The sequence below is a fragment of the Aricia agestis genome, chromosome 2, assembly GCF_905147365.1.
Source record: "Aricia agestis chromosome 2, ilAriAges1.1, whole genome shotgun sequence".
Lineage (NCBI taxonomy): Eukaryota > Metazoa > Arthropoda > Insecta > Lepidoptera > Lycaenidae > Aricia > Aricia agestis.
In genome coordinates this window covers 20,247,942-20,270,847 of record NC_056407.1, presented here as the reverse complement: position 1 = coordinate 20,270,847, position 22,906 = coordinate 20,247,942, and the positions used below count along the sequence as shown (strand labels likewise).

The window sequence follows — 22,906 nt, the reverse complement described above, 5'->3', positions numbered from 1 at the left end:
CTGCCGTGCAGGCCTTACTGATTGGTTCACACTAGGTGTTTCCAGGCGGCAACACCGAGTGTGAACCAATCAGTGAGGCCCATTCACTGCAGGACTGCCGTGCAGTCCTGCCGTGAATGGGCCCTTTAAGGCCCCTGGTTGCAGGCCTACAGCCATGCAGGCCTACGACACCATTCACTATCCTGCATAAGCCGGCGGACTGCAATGTAGGAAAGTGAATGGGCCACTTTAGAGCCATAATATTATCGCAAGAAAAAAACTGGTGACGGTTGACACATAAGCCGTGTTCGTTTCAATTTTTCGCAGTTTGGCAGCTGACTGTCAACTTCATAATGGAATGTCATGTTCTAACAATTTCTGTGACATTGACACTGACACTAATTTTTAACTGCGCATGCGCAATGTATAGTTCGACAAGGCTTTATTTGAACGTGGCGAGAAAAGGAACTAAATGCTTCTATCATAAAAAAACGTCATTTTTGACATGTGTTTGACAGATCTGCTTTACCAGCAGCGCTCCCGTCAATGTCACCCACGTTCAAAGCCTTGTCGACAGTCGAACTGTACATTGAAAAACGAAACGAACACGACTACTGTTGACATGGTTGACACTGACAATGACAGTTCACAATTCACAAATCACAAATGACGTTTTGTTTTGTAACCGTACACGTCTTGTTACTTCACCAGACCTTCGCTACATAGAGCAAAGTCCTTTAAGCCACTCTGACATTGGCAACTCACCGAGGCGGCCATTTTTAAAAGAAGAAGAAGACGTTTACTTCAAACAAACGGTACCGTACTTTCAAAAAGTGTATTCGATATCAGTTTTTGTGTAAATAAAACTTAAATAAAATAATAAATGTTAATCTAAATATTTAATAATTTCTTACCTAGACAGAGACAATTTTACATATACAAAAGCATTTAACTTTTACAAGAGCAGCACAACTCGTTCCTATATTTTGTCGGCAAAATGGAAAACGCTGATTACTATGAAATTACTTCTCAGTTGGACGCAAGAGAAATATTGAGATACCTAAATCAATTAGGTATACAAAACATCAATGGGGAAGTCTTAAAACTGTTCATAAAAGGTAAGACTGAAATAGTTATTTTATGTTTTATAGGTGAATTAGTTTACTTACTAGTTAATATATAAATAGTCTTTTAATATTTCAGATTTGAAGAAGCTAATAAAGTACGATTTAGCCCAAAAACATGGAACTATGGATTGTGAGGAAAAAGTTATACTTGGCCCAGAAAGATTACACAGTGCAAGTACCTTCTCTTCAAGGTTAAAGTCCCGCAATTCAACATCCATTCCTCCGCTTTGCAGTCGACAATGTCAGAGAGAGAGGCCAATGACAGCTAGAGTTGTTAGATCTGCTCCAAACTTGGGGGAACAGAAAATAGAAGATAAACCCCCAAGAAGGGCCTGTTCGTGTATACCTGTTGACAGAAAACCGGACACTCCAACTGTCCATAAATCTTCAACAACTACCAGCAATAACTGTATGTATAATGTATTGAATTAGTTGCTCAGAGAAACACGTTAACTTTGTATTTAAAGCACTATGGTCCATAGATTCAATTACAAAACTTATAGAGTAAGCATCTAGGGGTACCAGATATTACTTTTTTTTGTTTCTTAACTAAATGTATCAATACAGAATAATGTTAGTGTATACTCTGAAGGTACACATACCAAATTTTTATTTTGTGCGTGCTCATACTGGCGGTAGGATTATAACATTTTTTTAGAGAAAAAATGTAATAGAGATCCCTAGAACAATTTTTTTTTTATTACTATCAAGCTAATTTTTTGTGAGTAGCTTCATTTTGATAAGACAAACAACAATTTTATCTGCGAAAAATCTCGAAAGTGGTAGCTAACTGAGATAGAAAGAATTTCACACTATGATTTGATGGTCCCAAAATATGGATTGTTCTGTTTGTAGGACAATGTTACTCTTAAATTATATAAGAGTAACATTGAGAGTTTTTTTTTAAATGTTGATAGGTTCAACCTATCAACATTAAAAAAATCAGATGGTTAGGGTTACATAGTCAACCTAGTTTTGTTGATTGATAGGTTATTATTATTTAAGACTAACATTGTCCTACAAATAGAACAATCCATATTTTAGGACCATCAAATCAAAGTATGAAATCCTTTCTATCTCTGTTAGCTACCACTTTCGAGATTTTTCGCAGATAAAATTGTTTATCTTATCAAAATGAAGCTACTCACAAAAAATTAGCTTGATAGTAATAAAAAAAAATTGTTCTAGGGGAACCTGTGTCCTGTACCATGTCTGGCATGGGCTTGCCAGATAAAATAACTTGAATTCCTTTTTCCTGTAGCATAAATATTTCAGTAATGCAGAGTTTATTGTTTCAGTAATAAAAGTACCGAAGCAACCCATTAAAAGAAAATGTGATCCAGTATCTTTATATCACTACTACATTTCCCAATGGGCAAAATATAAGCCAAATGTTCCTGGAGAAAATAACTGGGCCGAGTTGAGATGGAATATTAGACAAAAAATGGTGGGAAGCTCATCAGGAACCTCAAAACAGGTTTGTAATGTTAAATTATAAAGTAACCAAGTACACAATGACCCACGATGACCCACTGCAGGCCAACATCAACTCGCCAATTGCGCAGCATGCCTGGAAGTAGCTTGTAAGAAGCACCTTTATTAGCGACTTAATGACGCCCGCAACGGACTTCGCCGAATTCCTAAATCGCGCAGGAACCGTACATTTTTCCGGGATAAAAAGTAACTATCTAAACTATCCCTACAATAAATTTCAGCAAAATCGCTTCAGCTGTTTCGTGAAGAGGTAACAGACAGACAGACACACTTTGCATTTATAATATTAGTATGGATTTGTATTTGTAAAGCCTATTGGCTTTACAAATACAAATCCATACTTAAAATATATTTTGTTTACAGGTCATAGATAAAGAAAATCTGAGGCCTAAGAAGACTTGACATCAAAGAAACATGAAGCAAAATATTGATGTTGTTATAACTTTTTTTAAGTTTGAAGTTGTATACTTTAGATTTGATTTTTAGGGCGTACTACTCAAAAATCTGCGGGGCTAAAATGGTCGCTTTGAAGAATCATGATATGAATCATAATATGATTCATTTTTCTAAAATCGCAAAATGCAACTCTGCTTGCAATTCATTTCTGTATTTTCGTACTGATTTGACATTTTGATAGTTTTGACAATTCATTTGCTGAATTGATTGAGAGGAATTGCTAAATGTGACCATTTTAGCCCCACTGAGCTTATTGCTGTCTTTCAGTATTCCTAAGATTCAAACAAAATGTGTATAATATGGTAGGCCATAAAAAAATATGTTTTGTAAGAAACCTCTCATGTGCAAATCTGACATGATAGTTTTACTATTCATAGTGACTGGTGTTTAAGGACCAGTTAAGGACTTTTAAATAAATTTTAAATCTAACTAAAACATTTATTGATTTACTTTACACTTGATTTAACTTAAACTTAGCCTGTTGTTGCATGGTGTTGCTGTGCAGATGGTGTAATATCCTTTCCTCAATTTTTTCGGCAGCGGCTTGAGTCAGTATCAGAGTATCATGCTTCAACATTGAGTAGACATTCAATCCATACACAGGCATAATGTTAATGTGTGGCAAACTATCTGTAGCTACAGTTAAGTTTCTTGGTACTATATCATTGCTGAAAAAGATTTAAAAAATTGTACAGGAATTGCTAAGGTTTCCCAAATAAATTTATATTGAATTTAATGCTTCAAGCCCCAAGAGGTCACATGCGACCACAATAACAATAGAAAGGCTACTGTGTCTCGGTTTTCCACAATTGAAGGATTAAGATCCATTCATAAAAATATTCTTATCTTATAGAGCGGGGGTTTCTACTTCCCACTTTGAGAACAAATTATTTTAGTGCCCCCATTGTTTCAATTTTAAATGCATCCAGATGAAATAAATCACCCCCCAAGCCTCTACACAACGCCCTCATTTTTTTTCTGAGTCCCACACCACCCCCTTTTGACCTTCAGCACTAAAAAGAATGCATTATTGCCCACTTTGGGAAAGACTGTTATCTATACTTATAAATTTACATGTCCTGACTGACTGATTCATCATCGCTGAGCAAAAACTGTAAAAGTTACAGCCACGAAATTTGGTGAGTAGGGTTGTTTTATTAAGTAGACACCCACTAAGGAAGGAATTTTGAAAATTTTACCCCGAAGGGGGTGAAATTGGGGTTGAAAGTTTGAATGAAAGTCCGTCATTTCTTGAGTTAGAAACATGAAATTTTATGTTTGGGCTACTGATTAAAAATGATTGGATACGTGTTTAGGCGTTTCTGGAAATTCTACCCCGAGGGGGTAAAATAGGGGTTGAAAGTTTAAATGAAAGTCCGTCATTTCTTAAGTTAGAAATATGAAAGTTTATTTTTGGACTGCTGATTAAAAATGAATGGCTAGGTATTGAAGCGTTTTTGGAAATTCTATTCAAGGGGGTGAAATTGGGGTTGAAAGTTTGAATAAAAGTCCGTCATTTCTTGAGTTAGAAACATGAAACTTTATTTTTGTGCTACTGATTAAAAATGAATGGATACGTATTTAAGCGTTTCTGGTAATTCTACCCCCAAGGGGTGAAATTGGCGTAGAAAATTTCAATGAAAGTCCGAAATTTCTTGAGTTAGAAACATGAAAGTATATTGACGTTTGCCTAAATAGGGTCCCGTTTTAACCTTTGTATAAGGAACCACAAAAAGGGGAAAATTATCAAACTTTCTTATTATATTATATTATTATGTTAAGGTGGACGAAGTCGCGGGCAACAGCTAGTAGAGTATAGACCTATAAAAATTTAAAAGAAAAGTACTTACTCGTCAACAATCAATACTGAAGGTCCCCAATTTCTATTTTCTATTAATTGCATGATGTAACCTGTCTCATCTGTAGGCAGTTCTAAATCTTTTACGATATGTAAGTCATCTTGTGCCAATTTTCCGGAGAGCATTGATGTCAAGCCGTGTATTCTTAGATGGAAGGGTAACATGAAGAAGTGTGTTTTGCCGGATCGTGGTCCGTGCGCTATACCACCTCCTCTCCACAGGGGAGATCTAATTGAGCCATGACGAGCGCGCCCCGAACCTTTCTGAGCCCAGGGCTTTCTACCGCCACCACGCACTTCGGCCCTAGTTTTAGTGTTCGCCCAAGACACCCATCTGTATTTCTGCTGCCATACCATATTTTTGTGAATAATATCAATACGAGGAGTTACTGCATATACCATCGGATGGAGCTCGAATAGTCCAAGTTTCTTTTCTTCGACTGAGTCCAAGTTCTCGATCCATACTTCTCGAGGCTTTGTGTACTGCGGTGGATATAACCAATCTTTTTTCTCTATATTAAGATTGGAATTTTGTAAAGCAGATGAAGATTCCACTGAAAGTGCCCGGACTTTAGGTATTGACGATATGGTCAATCTTTTTATAGCATTAATTAATAAAGCGCTCATTTTGAATTTTAGCAACTTAAATCACTTTTCAAAATTATTAACTTCGATAGGAAATAATTATTTTTTAAACAAAAACAAAACCCTATTCTAACCTCATTTTTCCATTGACAAATGACACATGACAGATGTGAGACGCATGACAATTGACAGTGCGACATACTTTGACGTTCTTTTTTTTTTCTTGTGGAAATCAAAGAAAACAAAAATCGGCCAAGTGCGAGTCGGACTCACGCATGAAGGGTTCTGTACCGTTATCAAAAGCGAAAACAGGCCAAAATTTGCGTTTTTAATATTTATTTTATTGTGATACCATATAATTATATATAATATAGACTTCAAGTGCCTACATATAATTACTATTACTAATATCGAGCACCCACCTTAAATATTTTATTTTACACAATCTGTGAAAATTTCAGCTAGACAGCTATAGCTATAGCAGACGGACAGACAACGATGTCTTATAAGTAATGATAAGATACCTTATGTAATAAGGTCCTGTTTTTACCCTTTGGGTACGGAACCCTAAAAACTAGGTAATATAATATTATTATATTAGAGACAAGTTTATTTGGCTCTTTTTACGGACACTTTCACATACCGTACAGAGATGTTTTGCTTTCCTATGGTCTCCAATCTTTATACAAAATACATAAGTAGTACGGTCTTAAAATAGACTGTGACATGTTGAACTATTGGCATTAATTCCATTAGGCAAAGAAACGTTTTGGTTAGGTTATGTTGGTCTTTCTGTAAAATATAAATACAGGGTCGTGACGCAATCTGTTGTGACTTGTGCGTTCTTTGTAGATATTATAATATTGAATACCAACTTAATAGTGTTGTGACTTATAAGTTATCGATAAAATATAGTTGTACTAATTATTATTATTACTTAAGTCAATATCGTAGTAAATAATTTATTTGTCTGAGACTTTCTACTACAAAAGCTATACGTCTATCTTATTTGTTAACAATGTTATCAACGACTCGTCACGATTATATTTTAATGTTATATCAACGCTAAGGTTTACATGACACGCAGTTTCCCTCCACTCGTCACAGAGAACGCTTGTCAACAAAATGGACTACGCCAAAAATCCCGCGATTAAAAACTTTGTTGAATATTTGCAAATACCAAGCGTCCAGCCAAATGTAAATTATGGTAAGTTATATTGAAAAACATTTATTATTTACTATTCATTTGCCACTGGCGCTACTGCCGTAGACAAAATATTATAACGTTGGTAGAAATTATAATTTAATTTAAGCTTTAAACAAGTTACCAAGTAATTAGATACCGCAACCGCAGAAACACTGTTTATCAAACTATTTATAGATTTACAATTATTCCCACAAAGTTTTGAGTAAGTAATTATTATTTAGCCTATTTGATAAAAAGTATTTAATAAAGTAGGTTTATTAAGTAAGTAAAGAATAAATATTTTAATGATTTGAATAAGTATAATATTATTTTGATTTAAGAATTTAAAATAATTAGCCAGTGCGGACTCGCGCACCAAGGGTTCCGTACCATTACAGAATACAGACCAAAATTTGGCCAAAAATAATTGTGTTTTTTGTAATGGAGCCACCCTTAATGTTTTATTTTATTATTATTATTAAATATTAAAGTACACATAATATTCTCTTATTACGGGAGCCCCCCCTCCTCCCCCCTTAAACATTAATTGTATTTTGTTTTTTAGTATTGTTATAGCGGCAACAGATGTACCATCGAGGAAGTTGATTCCTATGCAATTGACAGACAAACGTTATTTGATCGAATATGTCAATTCAATGTTAATTGTGATCTGTCAGCTAGGTTTGATGTAACGCGACCAAACTACTTAGGTCCCCGATTTGCATAGGAATCAAATTCTCTGATAGTACATAATAAGTGAAAATTTCAACTCTCTAAAAATCAAGATTAGGTTATACATACTTACATAGACGTTTATGTAGGCTATTCCAAAGTGGGATTAATATTCAAAATAAACATTTCATTGTTTAATTTAGGTATTTATTACATCATATAGGTACAATGATAATAACAATTGAATGTACTATCTGTTCTTAAGCCCTAGACTCTAAAATAAATATTTTATCATCATATTTTATCTTATCGAAACACTATACAGATTTCCTCTCGTACTCGTACCATTATTATATTTTGTTGCCTACTAACTTACCTTTACGACTTTTATTATTAGGTAGGTATGTAACCTCAGAACCTACTTTCACTTTAAGTGCAGTGTACTGTGTAGGGGCAATTTAAAGCAAGTTAACCCGGCCCTATCGAGTATTAATTATTATTGTTATTGTTATTTGAATGATCATTTATCAGGGCGAGCGAAGCGAGCCCTAGTATATCCCACAGCCTGTACATTTTGTGGTACACTTTACGGAAATAAAAATTTAAAAAAAACCACCACGCCTATTGATTTGTGCTTTAACATAGTAATTTTTATTTGTAGTAATATGTAGATTGTAGATAGGTATATGTTATCATCAGTCACTCAAGGTGTGACGACGCGAGCCCTCACAATGCTCGGCTTTTAGCTATAATAGTTATTATAATCATGTTATTTAAACTCAGTTTTTTAATATATCAGTAAAGTGCAAAGGATTCAACGGCACTGTTACGTGATTTTTATCGGATTTCTACTACTGTAGAAACAACGTTGTCAATTTTATTTGTCCCGAAAAAGTGTACCGTTCCCACGCGATAAACTAATTTTGCGGGCGTTATCTAGTCATAATAAATACTATTATAATAAAATAAATTAAAATTGGTTTACCATACATTTCTCGGGATAAAAAGTATTCTATTTCCTTTCCAAAAAGTATCTCCATACCCAATTTCAGCAAAATCTATTCAGGGGTTTGGGCAAGGTAACAATTAGACACATTCGCATTTAAAATACTAGTGTTCTTTGAAATGAATAGTGGGAATCATTTCGCCGTTTTCACTAAAGGACCGGCCCCTTTAGCTAACACGACGGATAAGTAGGTACCTTTTAACCACAAATTGAGATTGTCCGCAATACAAATTGAATAATTCGACTGTAACACGCGATAACGATGCAACTGATATATCTGATGCCAGGTCACAGTATCAATAATAATATGGTTACAGTAGACAATCCATACTTCCATGCTAACATTATAAACGTGAAAGTGTCTACCTATCTGTTTGTTACCTCCTCACACTAAAACCCTAAGCTGATTTTGCTGAAATCTGGTATGGTGATAGCTTGAGTCCCGTAAAAGACATTTTTTTTTGTTAGCCTATATACTTCCCCACTGCTGGGCAAAGGCCTCCCCCAGGGTCTTCCACTTGTCTCGCTCCAGCGCCTCCGTTGGCCAGCCCGGCTGGTACGCCTCCAGCTCATCGCGCCATCTTTTCTTAGGCCGGCCACGGTTGCGTCTTCCGTGAAAAGACATAGGATTCTTTTATCCTGAAACAATGTGCGGTTTCCGCGCGATAAACGGATTTTGGCGCCACGGAGTTGCGGGTGTCTAGTCTTTGTTACAGTAAATATAGACCGCCAAAGCACGCAAACAACACGTAATTTAAAGAGCAGAACAATGGAGTTTTATACGTGGGAGAGCAATGCTTCGGCACGAATGGGCCGGCTCGACCGGATAAATACCACGTTCTCACAGAAAACCGGCGTGAAACAGCGCTTGCGCTGTGTTTCGCCGAGTGAGTGAGTTTACCGGAGGCCCAATCCCCTAACCCCTACCCTATTCCCTTCCCTACCCTCAACTATTCCCTTCCCTACCCTCCCCTATTACCCTATTCCCTCTTAAAAGGCCGGCAACGCACTTGCAGTTCTTCTGATGCTGCGAGTGTCCATGGGCGACGGAAGTTGCTTTCCATCACCCGTGACCCGTTTGCTCGTTTGCTCCCTTATTACATAAAAAAAAAAAACAAAAAATGGAGGATCACTTCGCAGTCGTGTTAAACTTTTTCTGTATTTCTCGAATTACATTTTAAGAGCACAATTGAATGACGATACTGTTGATATACTTACCTAATTATTTCTGTTGTGCCCTGGTCATTATGTAATAATATGTCCTCATTTGCGTGCACTAATATGCACAATGCACATTTACGTAATTAAAGCAAAAATATTATGTCAACACTGTATTTTCAATGGTATGTAGACCGTATGTAACTTCTTATGAAGGATATATTTTTGTCATAGCAATGTATAACTATTTATCCATAGGTACCCTGTACCTATCGATAAATAGCGCACGTCCCTAGGACCTTATTCATAAACGAAGTTATTTCAACACTTTCTGAGGTGACAGCTGTCAAATGTGTGTTTTTAAACTACCCGATTATTTCCCGCTGCGTTTGACAGCGAAAACCGTGAAACCCGCGAAAAATGCGAAAACAGCGAAGACCGTGAAAACGAAATGTAAAGCAAATTCGGTTTTTTTTTTCTTAATTTTACGATACCATATTTTCTTTCTTACTTAACTACGTATCTAATGATGATTATTATTTTTTGTTTCAGGCCAGTGCGTCAGTTTCTTCAAGAAGCACGCTGACGAGCTTGGACTGAGCTTCAAAGTGATAGAATTGGTGCCGAAAAAACCGATCGTGGTGCTAACATGGGCGGGACAGGAACCGCAACTGCCGTCGATACTGCTCAACTCGCACATGGATGTCGTTCCCGTTTTCGAAGTAATTATAGTATAGTCCGGTCGCCGGATAGAGAGAATTTCATCAACAGCGCGTGCACAATCCAAGTCCAGCTCAAATAACGTGTGCTTGGAAACAAAATACCAAAATATTAGACATCGTACGCGTGTAAATTAGACAAGTCGATATAAATCAATAGCAAGGGCCAAGGTCACTCGATGAATTTCTCTCTATCCCGATTTCCTCGTTCCTCGAGTTCCTCGTACGCGAAGAAATCCTAATCGTGAGTTCAATAACTAAGGGCCTGTCCACAATATGTCCACATTGCGACGTCGTTAACGTGGAACGGTGCGGTCACCTGTTGCACGGTGGAGCTGTGGACATGCCGTAACTATCCTGTGTCATTTCCTGAGATGCAGTATACATATTTAAAAAAAATCATATGAATTGATTCAGCCGTGCAAGCATACAGAAGTAGCATTAAACAGAAACAGATAGAGTGCATTAAGTTGTAGGTATTTGCGTAATCTATGAAGAATAACATATAAAATCAGGGGATATAGTACTTACCAAAAAATTTGGGTAACCTTTAAAGAATTATATAAATTATAAAACCGAGGGATATACCAAAATGATAAGTAGGTAGGTACTGATAAAATCATTATATTGTATCTATCTGTGGATTTGCAAATAATGACAGAGTTGAAGAATCTTTGAAATAACGGCTGCAATAACAAGATAATAACTTCTTCCCGGATGGGGACTGATAAAAGTGCAAATCGCTCCTTTGATCTTCCTTGCTTACTCTGACGTCATCAGATGGAAAAAAATAAAGTTAATTGAAGCATAGGATTACGAAATCAAAGAGTAGCCTAAAGCCGATATTACACCACACTCCCCCAGGACTTAGGACCCGGTAGTTAGGGAAGGCGTGGCCCCTTGCATAATAATTTATAGAGCCTATATAGGATACTAGATGTCCCGCGCGGCTTCGCCCGCGTAAATTAGGAATTTTACGGAAACCGTACTTTTCCCATAAAAAATAGCTCTTATGTCCCTACACCCTTCACTTGGTCTACTCTATATCTGTGCCAAATATTGACACAGATTATTTATCTACCTGCATGCCAAATTTCAGCCCGATCAGTCCAGTGGTTTGGGCTGCGCGTTGATAGATCACCATGTCAGTCAGTTTGAGTTTTATATAATATATATAGAAGATAAGTAGCCAAAGTCACACATAGGTGAAACAGGTGTCGTGTGACAGCTAGTGACTGCATATTGCTTAACTCGGATGGCAATATATCCGAGTCTCATTTTGATGTTGGCCGAATCATGAATGATTGCTGGTTTTTTTCTGAGTAACAGCTCTGGGTGTTTTGCATACACGGCTATTTCTAATATAACATCCTAATTCCTAGATATAGAAGAGACATGGACTTATTTCAAATGACTAACACATGTATCATTAATTGCATTAATAGTTTCCTAGATTTTTTTTTCCACCCGTGACCCGACTCAAACTCGGCCTCAAAAATTATGTAATTTTTCAAAAAAACGTCTTTTTTTAATTTTTGAGGATCGAGGCTGAGTCGAGTGAAGGAAATCTCGAGAAGCTACCTATTATACGAGTGTTAGTGCCGTTAGCCGTAACGCCCGTAACTTACAAAGATGTCATAGGGACATCACCGCGTCCAAATAATTGGTGACCAAACGTAGCCAACACTGACATCCAAGTTAATAACGGCACTTAAACAACTAAACATTAGATTATTTTTATATTATCCTCTAAATTAACATTAGATTATCCTCTCCTCCCCGAGCTGTGGACGTGATTAGACGTGTAATTTGTGCAAGTTTTTGTAATTTTAAAACAATTTTTAATTAAAATATTTACTTAAGAAATTCAGTGAAGTACTAGGCGCACATAAAGTCCATGAGGTGTATAAAAGCGTGTACGCAAAGGACAGCAATAGGAGCCCACCATAATTCTGCGAGCTGCTGCGGTCTGTTTACACTGTAAACGTCACATTAACGTGCGTATACGTCACTTACCTTGTTTGCTGTAATTCACAAGCGGTAGCGTTTTCGTAAACGTAACACAATGCCACTGGAACGCTTTCCGCCTTTGAATAAATCATTGAGCCTGTCTGAGTCTGACATCAATAATTTGGCATCGACTTCTACGTCCATGTACTTATCGGAGTTTGGCCATGTCACTCAAAGAGACAACAAACGACGTCGAATTTCTGGCGAAAGTACACAAATTGAAACTGCAGATTTCCGAGCAATTATCCGAGAAGAATTGCGAGACATGATGACTGCTATACAACTGCAACAAAATGCCCGTCTAGATATAATTGAACAACATGTCGCTGAAATTAAAGCCCAGAATGACACTACTCTGAAAACTAATCTTGATATTGAAAAATCTATCGAATTCGTGAATACGAAACTAGATGACCTGCAATCCACAATCCAGAACTTAGAAACCCAGCAGCAAGAAAATTACTGAGAAAATTGCTAATATTGAAGATAAATGTGACACCTTGGAAAGGATTTCACGCAAGACCTGCATACAAATTAGGAATGTGCCAAAACAAACTGGTGAAACAAAGGAAAAGTTGTTTGACGCAGTTAAAAAACTTTCAATCTCGCTAGGGGTTGAAAGCACTACACTGCGCGATGTGTATCGCATGCCATCAAAATCAGACCGAATTAATACGATCATAGTGGCCGAATTTTTCTCCACCCTCGAGAAGGATAGAATTTTAATGGCAGCTAAGAATCACAAACTGAACTCCCTCAAGCTTAAAACGGAACAATTAAATTCATCGCACATGGGTTTCGAAGGATCAAAGGTGGAAATTAATCTCTCGGATCATCTAACCCCGACCGCATCTCGGCTATACTTCCTCGCGAGAGAGTTTCGCAAAGACATGAATTATGATTATTGTTGGACATCAAACGGTCTTGTATATCTACGTAAGAAGCAAGGTGATCCATATGTTTTAGTAAAAAGCGAGGCCCAGCTTCAGCAATTAAAAAACAAATGACTGATAGTGCGTGTAACTAGATATCCGATGGCTATGTGTGTTATAATCAAAACTTTTGTGAGAACTGCCATAGGCGGTGTTCTAAGTGTTAAATATTGTATAGCATTAAGTAGATTTTATTGCATTAGTGTACAAATTATTACCCATCATTATTATTACAGCTTGCCTACCTTCATACACTTGTACAATTTCAGACATACACATAAATTCCAAAAAGAGCTTCAGACACAGTTTTTAAGAATTATTCAGTACACCATGCCTGAAACGCTTAATTTTCATGCTGACTATCTAACTTCATTTAAATTGAAATATAATGGATAATATTCAACTGCAAAATGATATAGACAGCTCCTCTAAAATTCCATGTAAATTAATTAATAATCCTAAAAATCTTAAACACGAAATTGAAAATTTTAAAATCGGTAGAGAACTTAAATTAAACATCATCTCTTTTAATATCAGAAGCGCCAATAAAAATTTAGACAACTTCCTTATATTTCTTACTAGATTAGATATAGATATAGATGTGATCGTCCTATCAGAATGCTGGTGTGATGAGGATTCAGTTCCCCCTGTAATTGATGGATACGCTATGTCTTATACTCAGCGTAGTTTTAATCAAAATGATGGTGTTATCATGTATATTCGCAATACCATAAATGCCTCGGTACGAGAAGTGGAACTAGACGAAGCCAATGGTTTAATGGCGAGTATAAGTAATACTACTATAATTGGAGTATACCGCCCCTATGGCTTTAAACATTTAAACGTTTTCCTAGATTCCCTGGACAAACTTTTAACCTCCACCAAAACACAAAATGTAATACTTACTGGTGACATTAATATTGACACTATTGACACTACAAATAGTAATAGCAGGGATTATTTAGAGATTATAGGCTCCCACGGTTTATATAAAGCCATTGAATACCCGACTCACGGGCGCACTTGCCTAGACCACTTCATGTGTAAACTAGTTCTAGATGCTCAATGCTACGTAATCGAAGCGGACATTACAGATCACTTTCCAATCGTACTGAGCATTTCACACCCTGACAAAGTGACAACAGCAAAATTAAAGTCTGCTACTAGAACCAAAATAGACTTTAATGCGCCAAAAAATGCTATTGATGAAAAAGAGTGGAATCCTTTTCTAGCACTGGATGACCCAAATATTGCAGCAAAAATACTCACTGAAACTCTTCAAGATCTCGTGATACGATATACTTCCTCAACCACCTTTACTAAAAGAAAGATACCCCTAAAGCCCTGGATTACTCCAAGCATCATTAAGTGCCTTAAAATTAGAGATAAGATGCATAAAATATCCAAAAAGTATCCAGACAACGAACATCTAAAACAACAATATTTGAACTACCGCAATGTATGTAATCTGACTGTAAAAAACTTAAAAATAAACTATTATAGAGACAAATTTAATAAAAATACAAAAAATTTAAAACGCACCTGGGAAACTGTAAAAGAATTATGTAATTTAAAAAACACACGAACAACTGCTTCCTCCCTGCTAAAACTTGCACCATCTCCAACTGAATCACTTGATGTTGTTAACAATTATTTCACATCTATTGGTGGAAAACTAGCTTCTGACATCTTAACAAAAACTAGATCAAATTAATCCGATTTACTAAATAAGGGATCCCCATCACTGAACGTTAATTCTATGTCATTAACCCCCACAGATTTCAGGGAAATAGATAAGATAATTCTTAATCTAAAAAGTAATAGTGCTCCTGGAATAGACACTATATCTACCACAGTCCTAAGGAATTCACATAAAATTCTATCCAGCCTGATTTCCCATCTCTGCAACCTGAGCTTTATTAATGGTACATTTCCTGATATATTTAAAAAAGCTGTCGTAATCCCAGTGTACAAGGGTGGCGGTATTGATTCTGTGTCAAACTATAGGCCTATATCATTACTTAGTACTATCAGTAAAATCATAGAAAAAACATTTAATACAAGGCTCATAAAATTCTTAGAAACTAAAAAACTGTTAGCAAGATCTCAATTTGGCTTTCGATCGGGCAAATGTACTGAGGATTCAGTCTCAAAGTTCTCAGAAATAGTTACACAATCTCTTGATAGAGGCCAAAGATGTGTAGCTATATTTTTGGACCTCAAAAAAGCGTTCGACACAGTTTCGATACCGCTACTGTTGGCAAAGCTGGAGAAGATGGGTATACGTGGGTTGCCGTTGGAATGGCTCCGAGACTATTTATCATTGAGAAGTCAAATTGTAAGAGTGGAGAAAGTCTATAGTTCCGATGCTAAAATAACCTATGGAATACCTCAGGGTAGCACCCTCGGGCCTACTCTTTTCTTGGTTTACGTGAACGAGTTATGCAAACTTAATATGGTCAGTGGTAATATACTCGCATTTGCGGATGATACTGTCTTAATATTTAAAGGATCATCATGGTCAGATGTTGAAAAATATGCAGAGGAAGGCCTCAGAACAGTAATAAAATGGCTAGATCAAAACTTACTAACTATTAATATACCTAAAACAAAATATATTTGCTTCAGGATTACTGCTGCTTCGAATCCACCAACAAATTTCAAAATTAAAGCCCACTCCTCCGTCTGTATTTCGGAACGTGACTGTGATTGTGCTACCGTATTGCAAACAGACAGTCATAAATACCTAGGCATTATAATAGACAAACACTTAAATTGGCGTCCACATATTACGGCATTGAGCAAGCGTCTACGTAAGCTTTTACCTATATTCAGGAATCTTCGTGACGCTGCTGAGTTCTCTCTTATAAAAAACGTCTATTATGCCCTTTGCCAATCACTTCTGACATATTGTGTTACCGTTTGGGGTGGAGCCGCTGCCAGTCATCTCTTGGAGCTAGAACGAGCCCAACGAGCAATTATTAAGGTTATGACTCATAAGCCCAGAAAATATTCTACAGAATTACTCTATCGTGAGACCCAACTTCTGACTGTGCGGCAATTATTTATACAGAACGCAGTGGTACGACACCATAAATATGTAGACCTCACACAATTACCCCTACATAAAAGACGCATTAGGACTCCGACCATTACAATTAACAAAATGTTTGCAAAACGTCAATTAACTTATATGGGCCCCTATCTATATAGATATTTCAACGATCACTATCAAATCCTAAAATTGAATAAATCTCGCCTTAAATTGTTACTAAAACAATCTCTTTTGTTGCTTAATTATTTACAAACTGAAAATATATTATCAAAATTAACGTAGGCAAATTTGGATAAAAACCATTGTTACGCTTACACTAATTCTTACATCACTAATCTAGCAACACTGTATCCGGTATAGGCCGGCAACGCACCTGCAGTTCTCCTGATGTTGCAAGTGTCCATGAACAACGGTATTTGCTTTCCATCAGGTGACCCGTTTGCTCGTTTGCCCCTCTATTTCATATAATTTAGTTTTAAGGAAAAAGTAAAAACATGTTAATATAACACAAAATATACTTACACTACTTATTATAATATACCTATTACATGTATAAAATCATCCACTACTTATTATTATTATATTTTGACCTGAAGCGTGGAGCTTGTAACTTGGACCACACGCAAAATCTTGATAAACAACAGCTGTCGAGGCAAATGTCTACTAACTAACTTGTACTTACCCTCACATTTTTTAATATTTTTATATTTCATTAGTCATCTTACATTTTACGTGTAATTATTTAATATTATGTTAAGTAAATTTTTACCAAGTGTATTACTTTTGAAATATTGTGTCCATGTATGGGGTGGAGGGTTGATAGTCTGAGACACAGGAACTCCTAGTTCAGGCATCAACCCGCCTAAACGCTTACTGTAAAACTGTTACAAATAGTGTATTTGCTACTTTAAGGTGAGAAATAAATGATATTATTATTATTATTATTAGGTATTATATTTTCAGAAAAGCTGGACATACCCCCCATTCAGCGCCCACATAGACGGCGAGGGCAGGATCTATGCGCGCGGCTCGCAGGACATGAAGTGTGTGGGCATGCAGTACCTGGAGGCTGTGAGGCGGCTGAAGGCTGAAGGGGTTAAGCTGAAGAGGACCCTGCATCTGAGTTATGTGCCAGGTTAGTTGAAGGAACAGATTTATGGACCCTAAACTGCCAGTGATCTTTGTACTGGTTAAGCTATAGCCGCCTAAGGAAATGCTTACCTACTATGTCTCAGAGTAGGCCGGCCACTTGAGTTACGTGCCAGGTCGGTTAAAAGGTAGGTCTCTTGTCCTACAATAAACACTCTAGGCACGTCGCGTCGTCGATGCCGATCGTCACGCAAAAGCGTGAGCAGTCCTTAAAAATAAGGACTGCTCAAAATTTTGACGTATCTATGCAGTGCGCACACTTTTATTTTGTAGAGCGCGTGAAAATGTAAGAGCGTGGTTGAAAAAGTAGTCTTCTGGACTCACGCTCTTCTGTCGCAATCAAATCAAATTGCATATGGCCGAAATGAAAACCAGCGCTGATGTCCTTTTAATGACGTAGCTTTACATCCACGCCCCTCCGTGACAATGTTCAAATGCCACGAACTCCTTGTAGGTCTGTACCTTAAGGGGTATTTCAATTTTCCAATTACAGATGAGGAGATTGGTGGCCATGATGGTATGCAGAAATGGGTGTTGACGGACTCTTTCAAAGCCTTAAACGTGGGCTTCGCTCTGGACGAGGGTTTGGCTAACCCCACCGAGGAGTTCGCGTTATACAACGGGGAGAGGTGTATCTGGCGTAAGTTTTTCATCCATACTTTCAATCTAATTTTACTAGAGAGCCTATAGTTATAGCAATCTAAATGTCACCCCTATAGTTATAACAATCTAAATGTCACCCTTACCAAGCCAGCTATACCATTTTCTTTATTGGTGAATATGTAGAGTCGACCTTCAGTAAACACAATACACAAAATCTATAGCAATAAAATTGGTGAGGTGACTGCAGTTTGCAATGTATGGAAATTGGAAATGCCCATCTTAAGCACGATAGTGCTCCCAAATACCTATCTTCATTCCCTCATGAACCTGAATTAAAATGACTTTAGGTTGCGGGGAAAACCGTTCATTTGATATATAAAATAGAGAGTAGTTACTAAACAAGTCAACTTTAATGTGTCTAAACACACCATGTCGAAGTGCCGCGGCGGAAGTTCGGCATGATTCCGCCTGCAATGTATTTCAAATTACCGATGACACACCATGCCGAAATCGTGTATTTAGATTTTAGAGACTTAGTTCCAATGTGATCACCTTATAGAGATGCACGTACACTGCGCTGGTCAGCCGGGCCACGGGTCGCTCCTGCTGCCCAACACGGCGGGAGAGAAGCTGCGCATCATCATCAACAAATTCATGACGCTCAGGGACGAACAGAAGAAGATCCTAGATAGTGACCCCAAGCTGACCATCGGTGACGTCACTACTGTCAACATGACTCAAATCTATGTGAGTACCTAACGGTACGGTTATTTGTAAAACTACCCTCAAAGTTCTTATAAAATTGATAAACTTCAATGATTTTAAATGTCCAAAAAGAATAAAGAAGGGTCGTAGGTACACTGCATGAAATTTTATTACAATATTCTATTTTAAATTTCTTTTTTTTCACGCATCTTGATAGCTCAGCAAATGGTAAGTTTTACAGACTTTAAGAATAAGTTCTGAAATAAATAAGTCTACCACTATTCTTCTCTTTCACGTACCTACAAACGGCTTTAACATTTTTCCAAAAGTCGGTGTAAAGACCGATAAAGCAATGTTTTTGTACTCGAGTAAAGAGCCAAGTAGGAAAGTAACCTTTGGGAATTGGGTCTATGTGACTATATATATGTCGCAGCCGACTGGTCTAAATAGCCGTTCAATCAAACAGCTAGCCCTTTGACTGAACAACGCCATTCAATCACACGGCTATACGTCGTTTAGCCGACTTGTTGACTACAACGTTCAACACTACAGCTAGACGACGCTTAGTCAACTGGTTTGTTTTTGTTTTGGCGGGGGGCTGCGCCTCCCGAGTCCCCTTTTATTTGACGGTGGTCGCCGGCTGCTGCCGCAGCACGCTCGCTGCGCTCGCTCGGTTTCCTCTGTGTTGTGGTCTAAGTTCTAACCTAACCTAACCAACTTTTGGACTTTCTGGATTGTGTTTTCTTTTTGTTTTGACGGGGGGCTATGCCCCGCTATGCCCCCCGAACCCCCCTTTCGGCGGAGGCTGCGTCCATCCATTTCATAATCCCGTAATTTCTCCTCGAATATTTGTTGAAATTTTAATTCACTCGTATGTGCCTCCACAATTTTTGTCCCTTAACACTTGTAATTTTTATTAACTACTTTCTTTTCGAAAAACAACCACAAACACCAACAAACACCTGCTAGTTGACGCCATATTGTAAATAAAATGCACCTAGCGCCGCAGCGGTGCGCGCTGAACTACTTCAATTAGACGGCGGCTTTTGAATCAGCTGTAGTGTTGAACGTTTTGAGCGACTAAAATATTCAATATAAAAGCTAGACGTGTGATTGAATGGCGTTGTTCAGTCAAAGGGCTAGCTGTTTGATTGAACGGCTATTTAAACCAGTCGGCTGCGACATATACACGTCAGTGCAAAATGTCGTCACATCATCAAATAAAATAAATTATGCATTTCGTATTCTGTGACGTATTATTCCAAACTCGGCTATATTGGTCAATTTCTGCATCCAGGGTGGTGTGCAATCAAACGTTCTGCCGGAAAAGCTAACAGTGGTCTTCGACTGCCGTCTAGCCGTCACGGTAGACCACGTGGAGTTCGAAAACATGGTGAAAGCCTGGTGCAAGGAGGCCGGGGAGGGAGTGACGTATGAGTTCGAGCAGAGGAACCCACCAGTTGCGGTGACGAAGACCGACACGTCCAACCCTTACTGGGTAGCGTTTAAGACCGCTGCTGATGAGATGTAAGTATTTAGCTCACCATTTATGCATTAACAAAGAAATTCATGGTTAGATGGCAGACCTACGTAATTTGGTCGGGTATGTCAATGGACATCAGACAAATCTCTAGTCCCTACTTTTTTTTTATGTATCCTGCAACCTAGATATCTGTTTATTCGAACAATAGTCTAGTGCGATGTGCGATTGTCATATTCTGGAGTATTTAAGGAGTGTTACCTTAATAGGCAGATTAAGGTAATCCTAAACTTTGAATTTGTGATTTTTAACATACGAGTAGGTATCTCACAATAGTCTTGAAGGTGAGGTAAAAATTCCCTCCCTCTCACCCCGCAACTCCCTCCGCTCAACGTTTAGGTATGAAACTCGTGAGCATTAGCATCGCTCTTGTAGGGGGGGGCAGCGGCATACACCCCCCCGGTACGGTACGCTACGCCCACGCGCACAACACTGCTTTCAACCTCGACAAAACTTTACAAGACAACAGGCGCAGGTGTGCAATATCTACTAATAACGAACAAAATCAATTAATAAAATGTCACCGTCAGAGCGCCATCTACTAATAACAACTGTATTCCTACGCGTGCGCGCTCGCCCGCTTACTCCGCGCCTAACAAAAATACCTCTTAAAACTACTACTACTTGTTCCGGCGTATCTATCGCTTCATCTGTTTTTGTCTTACCAATAGAGAGACATGTCTGTCTATTCATCTCTTCAACTCTCCAGGAACCTCAAACTGGACATCCGCATCTTCCCCGGCGCGACGGACAGCCGCTACGTGCGGCGCGTCGGCATCCCCGCGCTCGGCTTCTCGCCCATGAACAACACGCCCGTGCTGCTCCACGACCACGACGAGTTCCTGCACGCCCACGTCTACCTGCGCGGCATCGACATCTACACCAAGCTGATACCCGCTGTTGCCAACGTGTAGACGTTCAGGGCCGGTTTAAGAACTACCAGCGCCCTGGGCGAGATTTCTCCGGCGCCCAGGGTGCTGGTAGTGCTTAAAAAATTGGCGCCCCGTTTGTTTCCCTTCAACACCCCTTTTTATCTGGCCCCCTGGGCGGTCGCCCAGCGTGGCTCCCCCCCTAACGCCGCTACCAATAGGCAGACGAACACACTTTACAAAAGGCCTCGTTCAGATTGATGTAATCCGTACACAGACCGTGCAGACCATAAAATTTATATACCTAGCGGAATAGAGCAACAATCTCGAGCTGTCAACGAAACGGAAATTGATTTACGTCTGTGTGTAAAAATTTGTTTACGTATATGAAAAAAATTGGTTCTGCTGTCTCACGTCTCTTTTTACCACGCAGTGTTACTGATAGTGACATCTCACTTGCTCAGGCCTTTGTTTCCCTATTCCTCTAGGTATATTAACTATAGGAATGGACTATCTGTATATTCTAGCATTTATTACCCTCCTGGAATCTGATGCTGACATGCGCAATATCCAGATTATCATTTTGACATTTCAGTACACAGACCAATAGACCAATAAACTGCAGGATCTAAGGCATGTCTTTTGACAGACAGGCAAACTGTTGCATTTTATATCTAACCCTACTCCAGTAGTGCTAGCATGGCGACCAGCGGAAATGCGAAAGTATGGACAAACTGTGGAAATAAACCTAAGGTGCCGTTCCGATCTTTTTTCGTTCCGAAAAATTCAATTAAAATGCCACTTTATGACAGACTATAGTCACAAACTGTGGAGATAAACTTAAGGTGCCGTTCCGATCTTTTTTAGTTCCGAATAATTCAATTAAAAAGCCACCTTATGACAGACTATAGTTCTAAAAATTCAAATAATATCCTACATTATGACATATACTATAGTGTGTCATAAAGTGGCATTTTAATTGAATTTTGCGTCACTGCATAGATAAAGTACTGAGTTATTTATAATTTAATAACGGAGAAAAGAAATGACAATCGAAAAAAAACCGAAACTTAAATATGAGATGATACCACCTCTTATAGAAAGACTTTTGAGTAAGCGTCAGCGCGATGTAGGAGACGGCACGGCGCCATCTATTATGATTTTTTGGAACTAACTTAATTTGAACAAATTTACGCATTTTCACCCCCTTACAACCCTTTTTTCCAGTAAAAAAGTAGCCTATGTCCTTTCTCAGGCTTTAGACTATCTGTATACAAAATTTCATTACAATCGGTTCGGTAGTTTTGGCGTGAAAGCGAGACAGACAGACAGACAGACAGAGATACTTTCGCATTTATAATATTAGTATAGATAACTGTGCGAAATTTCATGCACCTACGTTTCCCCATTTTTCGTAAAAAGTTTTTCACTCATGTATTAATATAAAAAAATATTGTGTATTAAAATTCTATTTAATGGGTTCAATAACCCTGACTAATGACTTGAATATTTTATTATAAGAGTAACCGGTTTAAGTCAATTATTACAAATTATATTTTATGATAACGTTTAAAATGTTGACATCTTTACTAATTTATTGTAAAACATTATAAATAAACTTGTTAACAATTTTTTCTGTTATTTTTTTCTTCCAAAAAAGGGAAACAGAAACGCAATTTCTTCGTTGTTTTTTAATGAATAATGTCAGATCTAAATATAGATAATACCGTACGAATAGATAACATTAAATTACAACCAAATAACAAACAAACCTACAGACATATCTTTGCTATACACAGCTTT

At 37.9% G+C, this 22,906-nt stretch overlaps 3 protein-coding genes across 3 annotated transcripts; 2 read left to right on the top strand and 1 right to left on the bottom strand.

The window, feature by feature from the left end:
• The first annotated feature begins 864 nt into the window (after positions 1-864).
• LOC121735899 lies at positions 865-3,139 on the top strand. Its single transcript, XM_042126901.1, has 4 exons — positions 865-1,097; positions 1,183-1,515; positions 2,405-2,583; positions 2,964-3,139. The coding sequence occupies exons 1-4, from the start codon at positions 977-979 to the stop codon at positions 3,000-3,002; spliced, it is 672 nt and encodes a 223-aa protein (XP_041982835.1). The 5' UTR covers positions 865-976; the 3' UTR covers positions 3,003-3,139.
• Positions 3,140-3,480: 341 nt separating this feature from the next.
• Positions 3,481-5,640, bottom strand: LOC121735893 (39S ribosomal protein L4, mitochondrial). The gene is made up of 2 exons (XM_042126889.1): positions 4,907-5,640; positions 3,481-3,724 (listed from the first exon to the last, which is right to left on the bottom strand). The coding sequence occupies exons 1-2, from the start codon at positions 5,539-5,541 to the stop codon at positions 3,508-3,510; spliced, it is 852 nt and encodes a 283-aa protein (XP_041982823.1). The 5' UTR covers positions 5,542-5,640; the 3' UTR covers positions 3,481-3,507.
• A 924-nt stretch (positions 5,641-6,564) lies between these two features.
• On the top strand, positions 6,565-21,450 carry LOC121735888 (aminoacylase-1A-like). The gene is made up of 7 exons (XM_042126876.1): positions 6,565-6,706; positions 10,074-10,243; positions 17,201-17,372; positions 17,880-18,026; positions 18,549-18,736; positions 19,992-20,221; positions 20,944-21,450. Exons 1-7 carry the CDS (start codon positions 6,625-6,627, stop codon positions 21,146-21,148), a joined length of 1,194 nt encoding a protein of 397 aa, XP_041982810.1. The 5' UTR covers positions 6,565-6,624; the 3' UTR covers positions 21,149-21,450.
• The last annotated feature ends 1,456 nt before the right edge of the window (positions 21,451-22,906 follow it).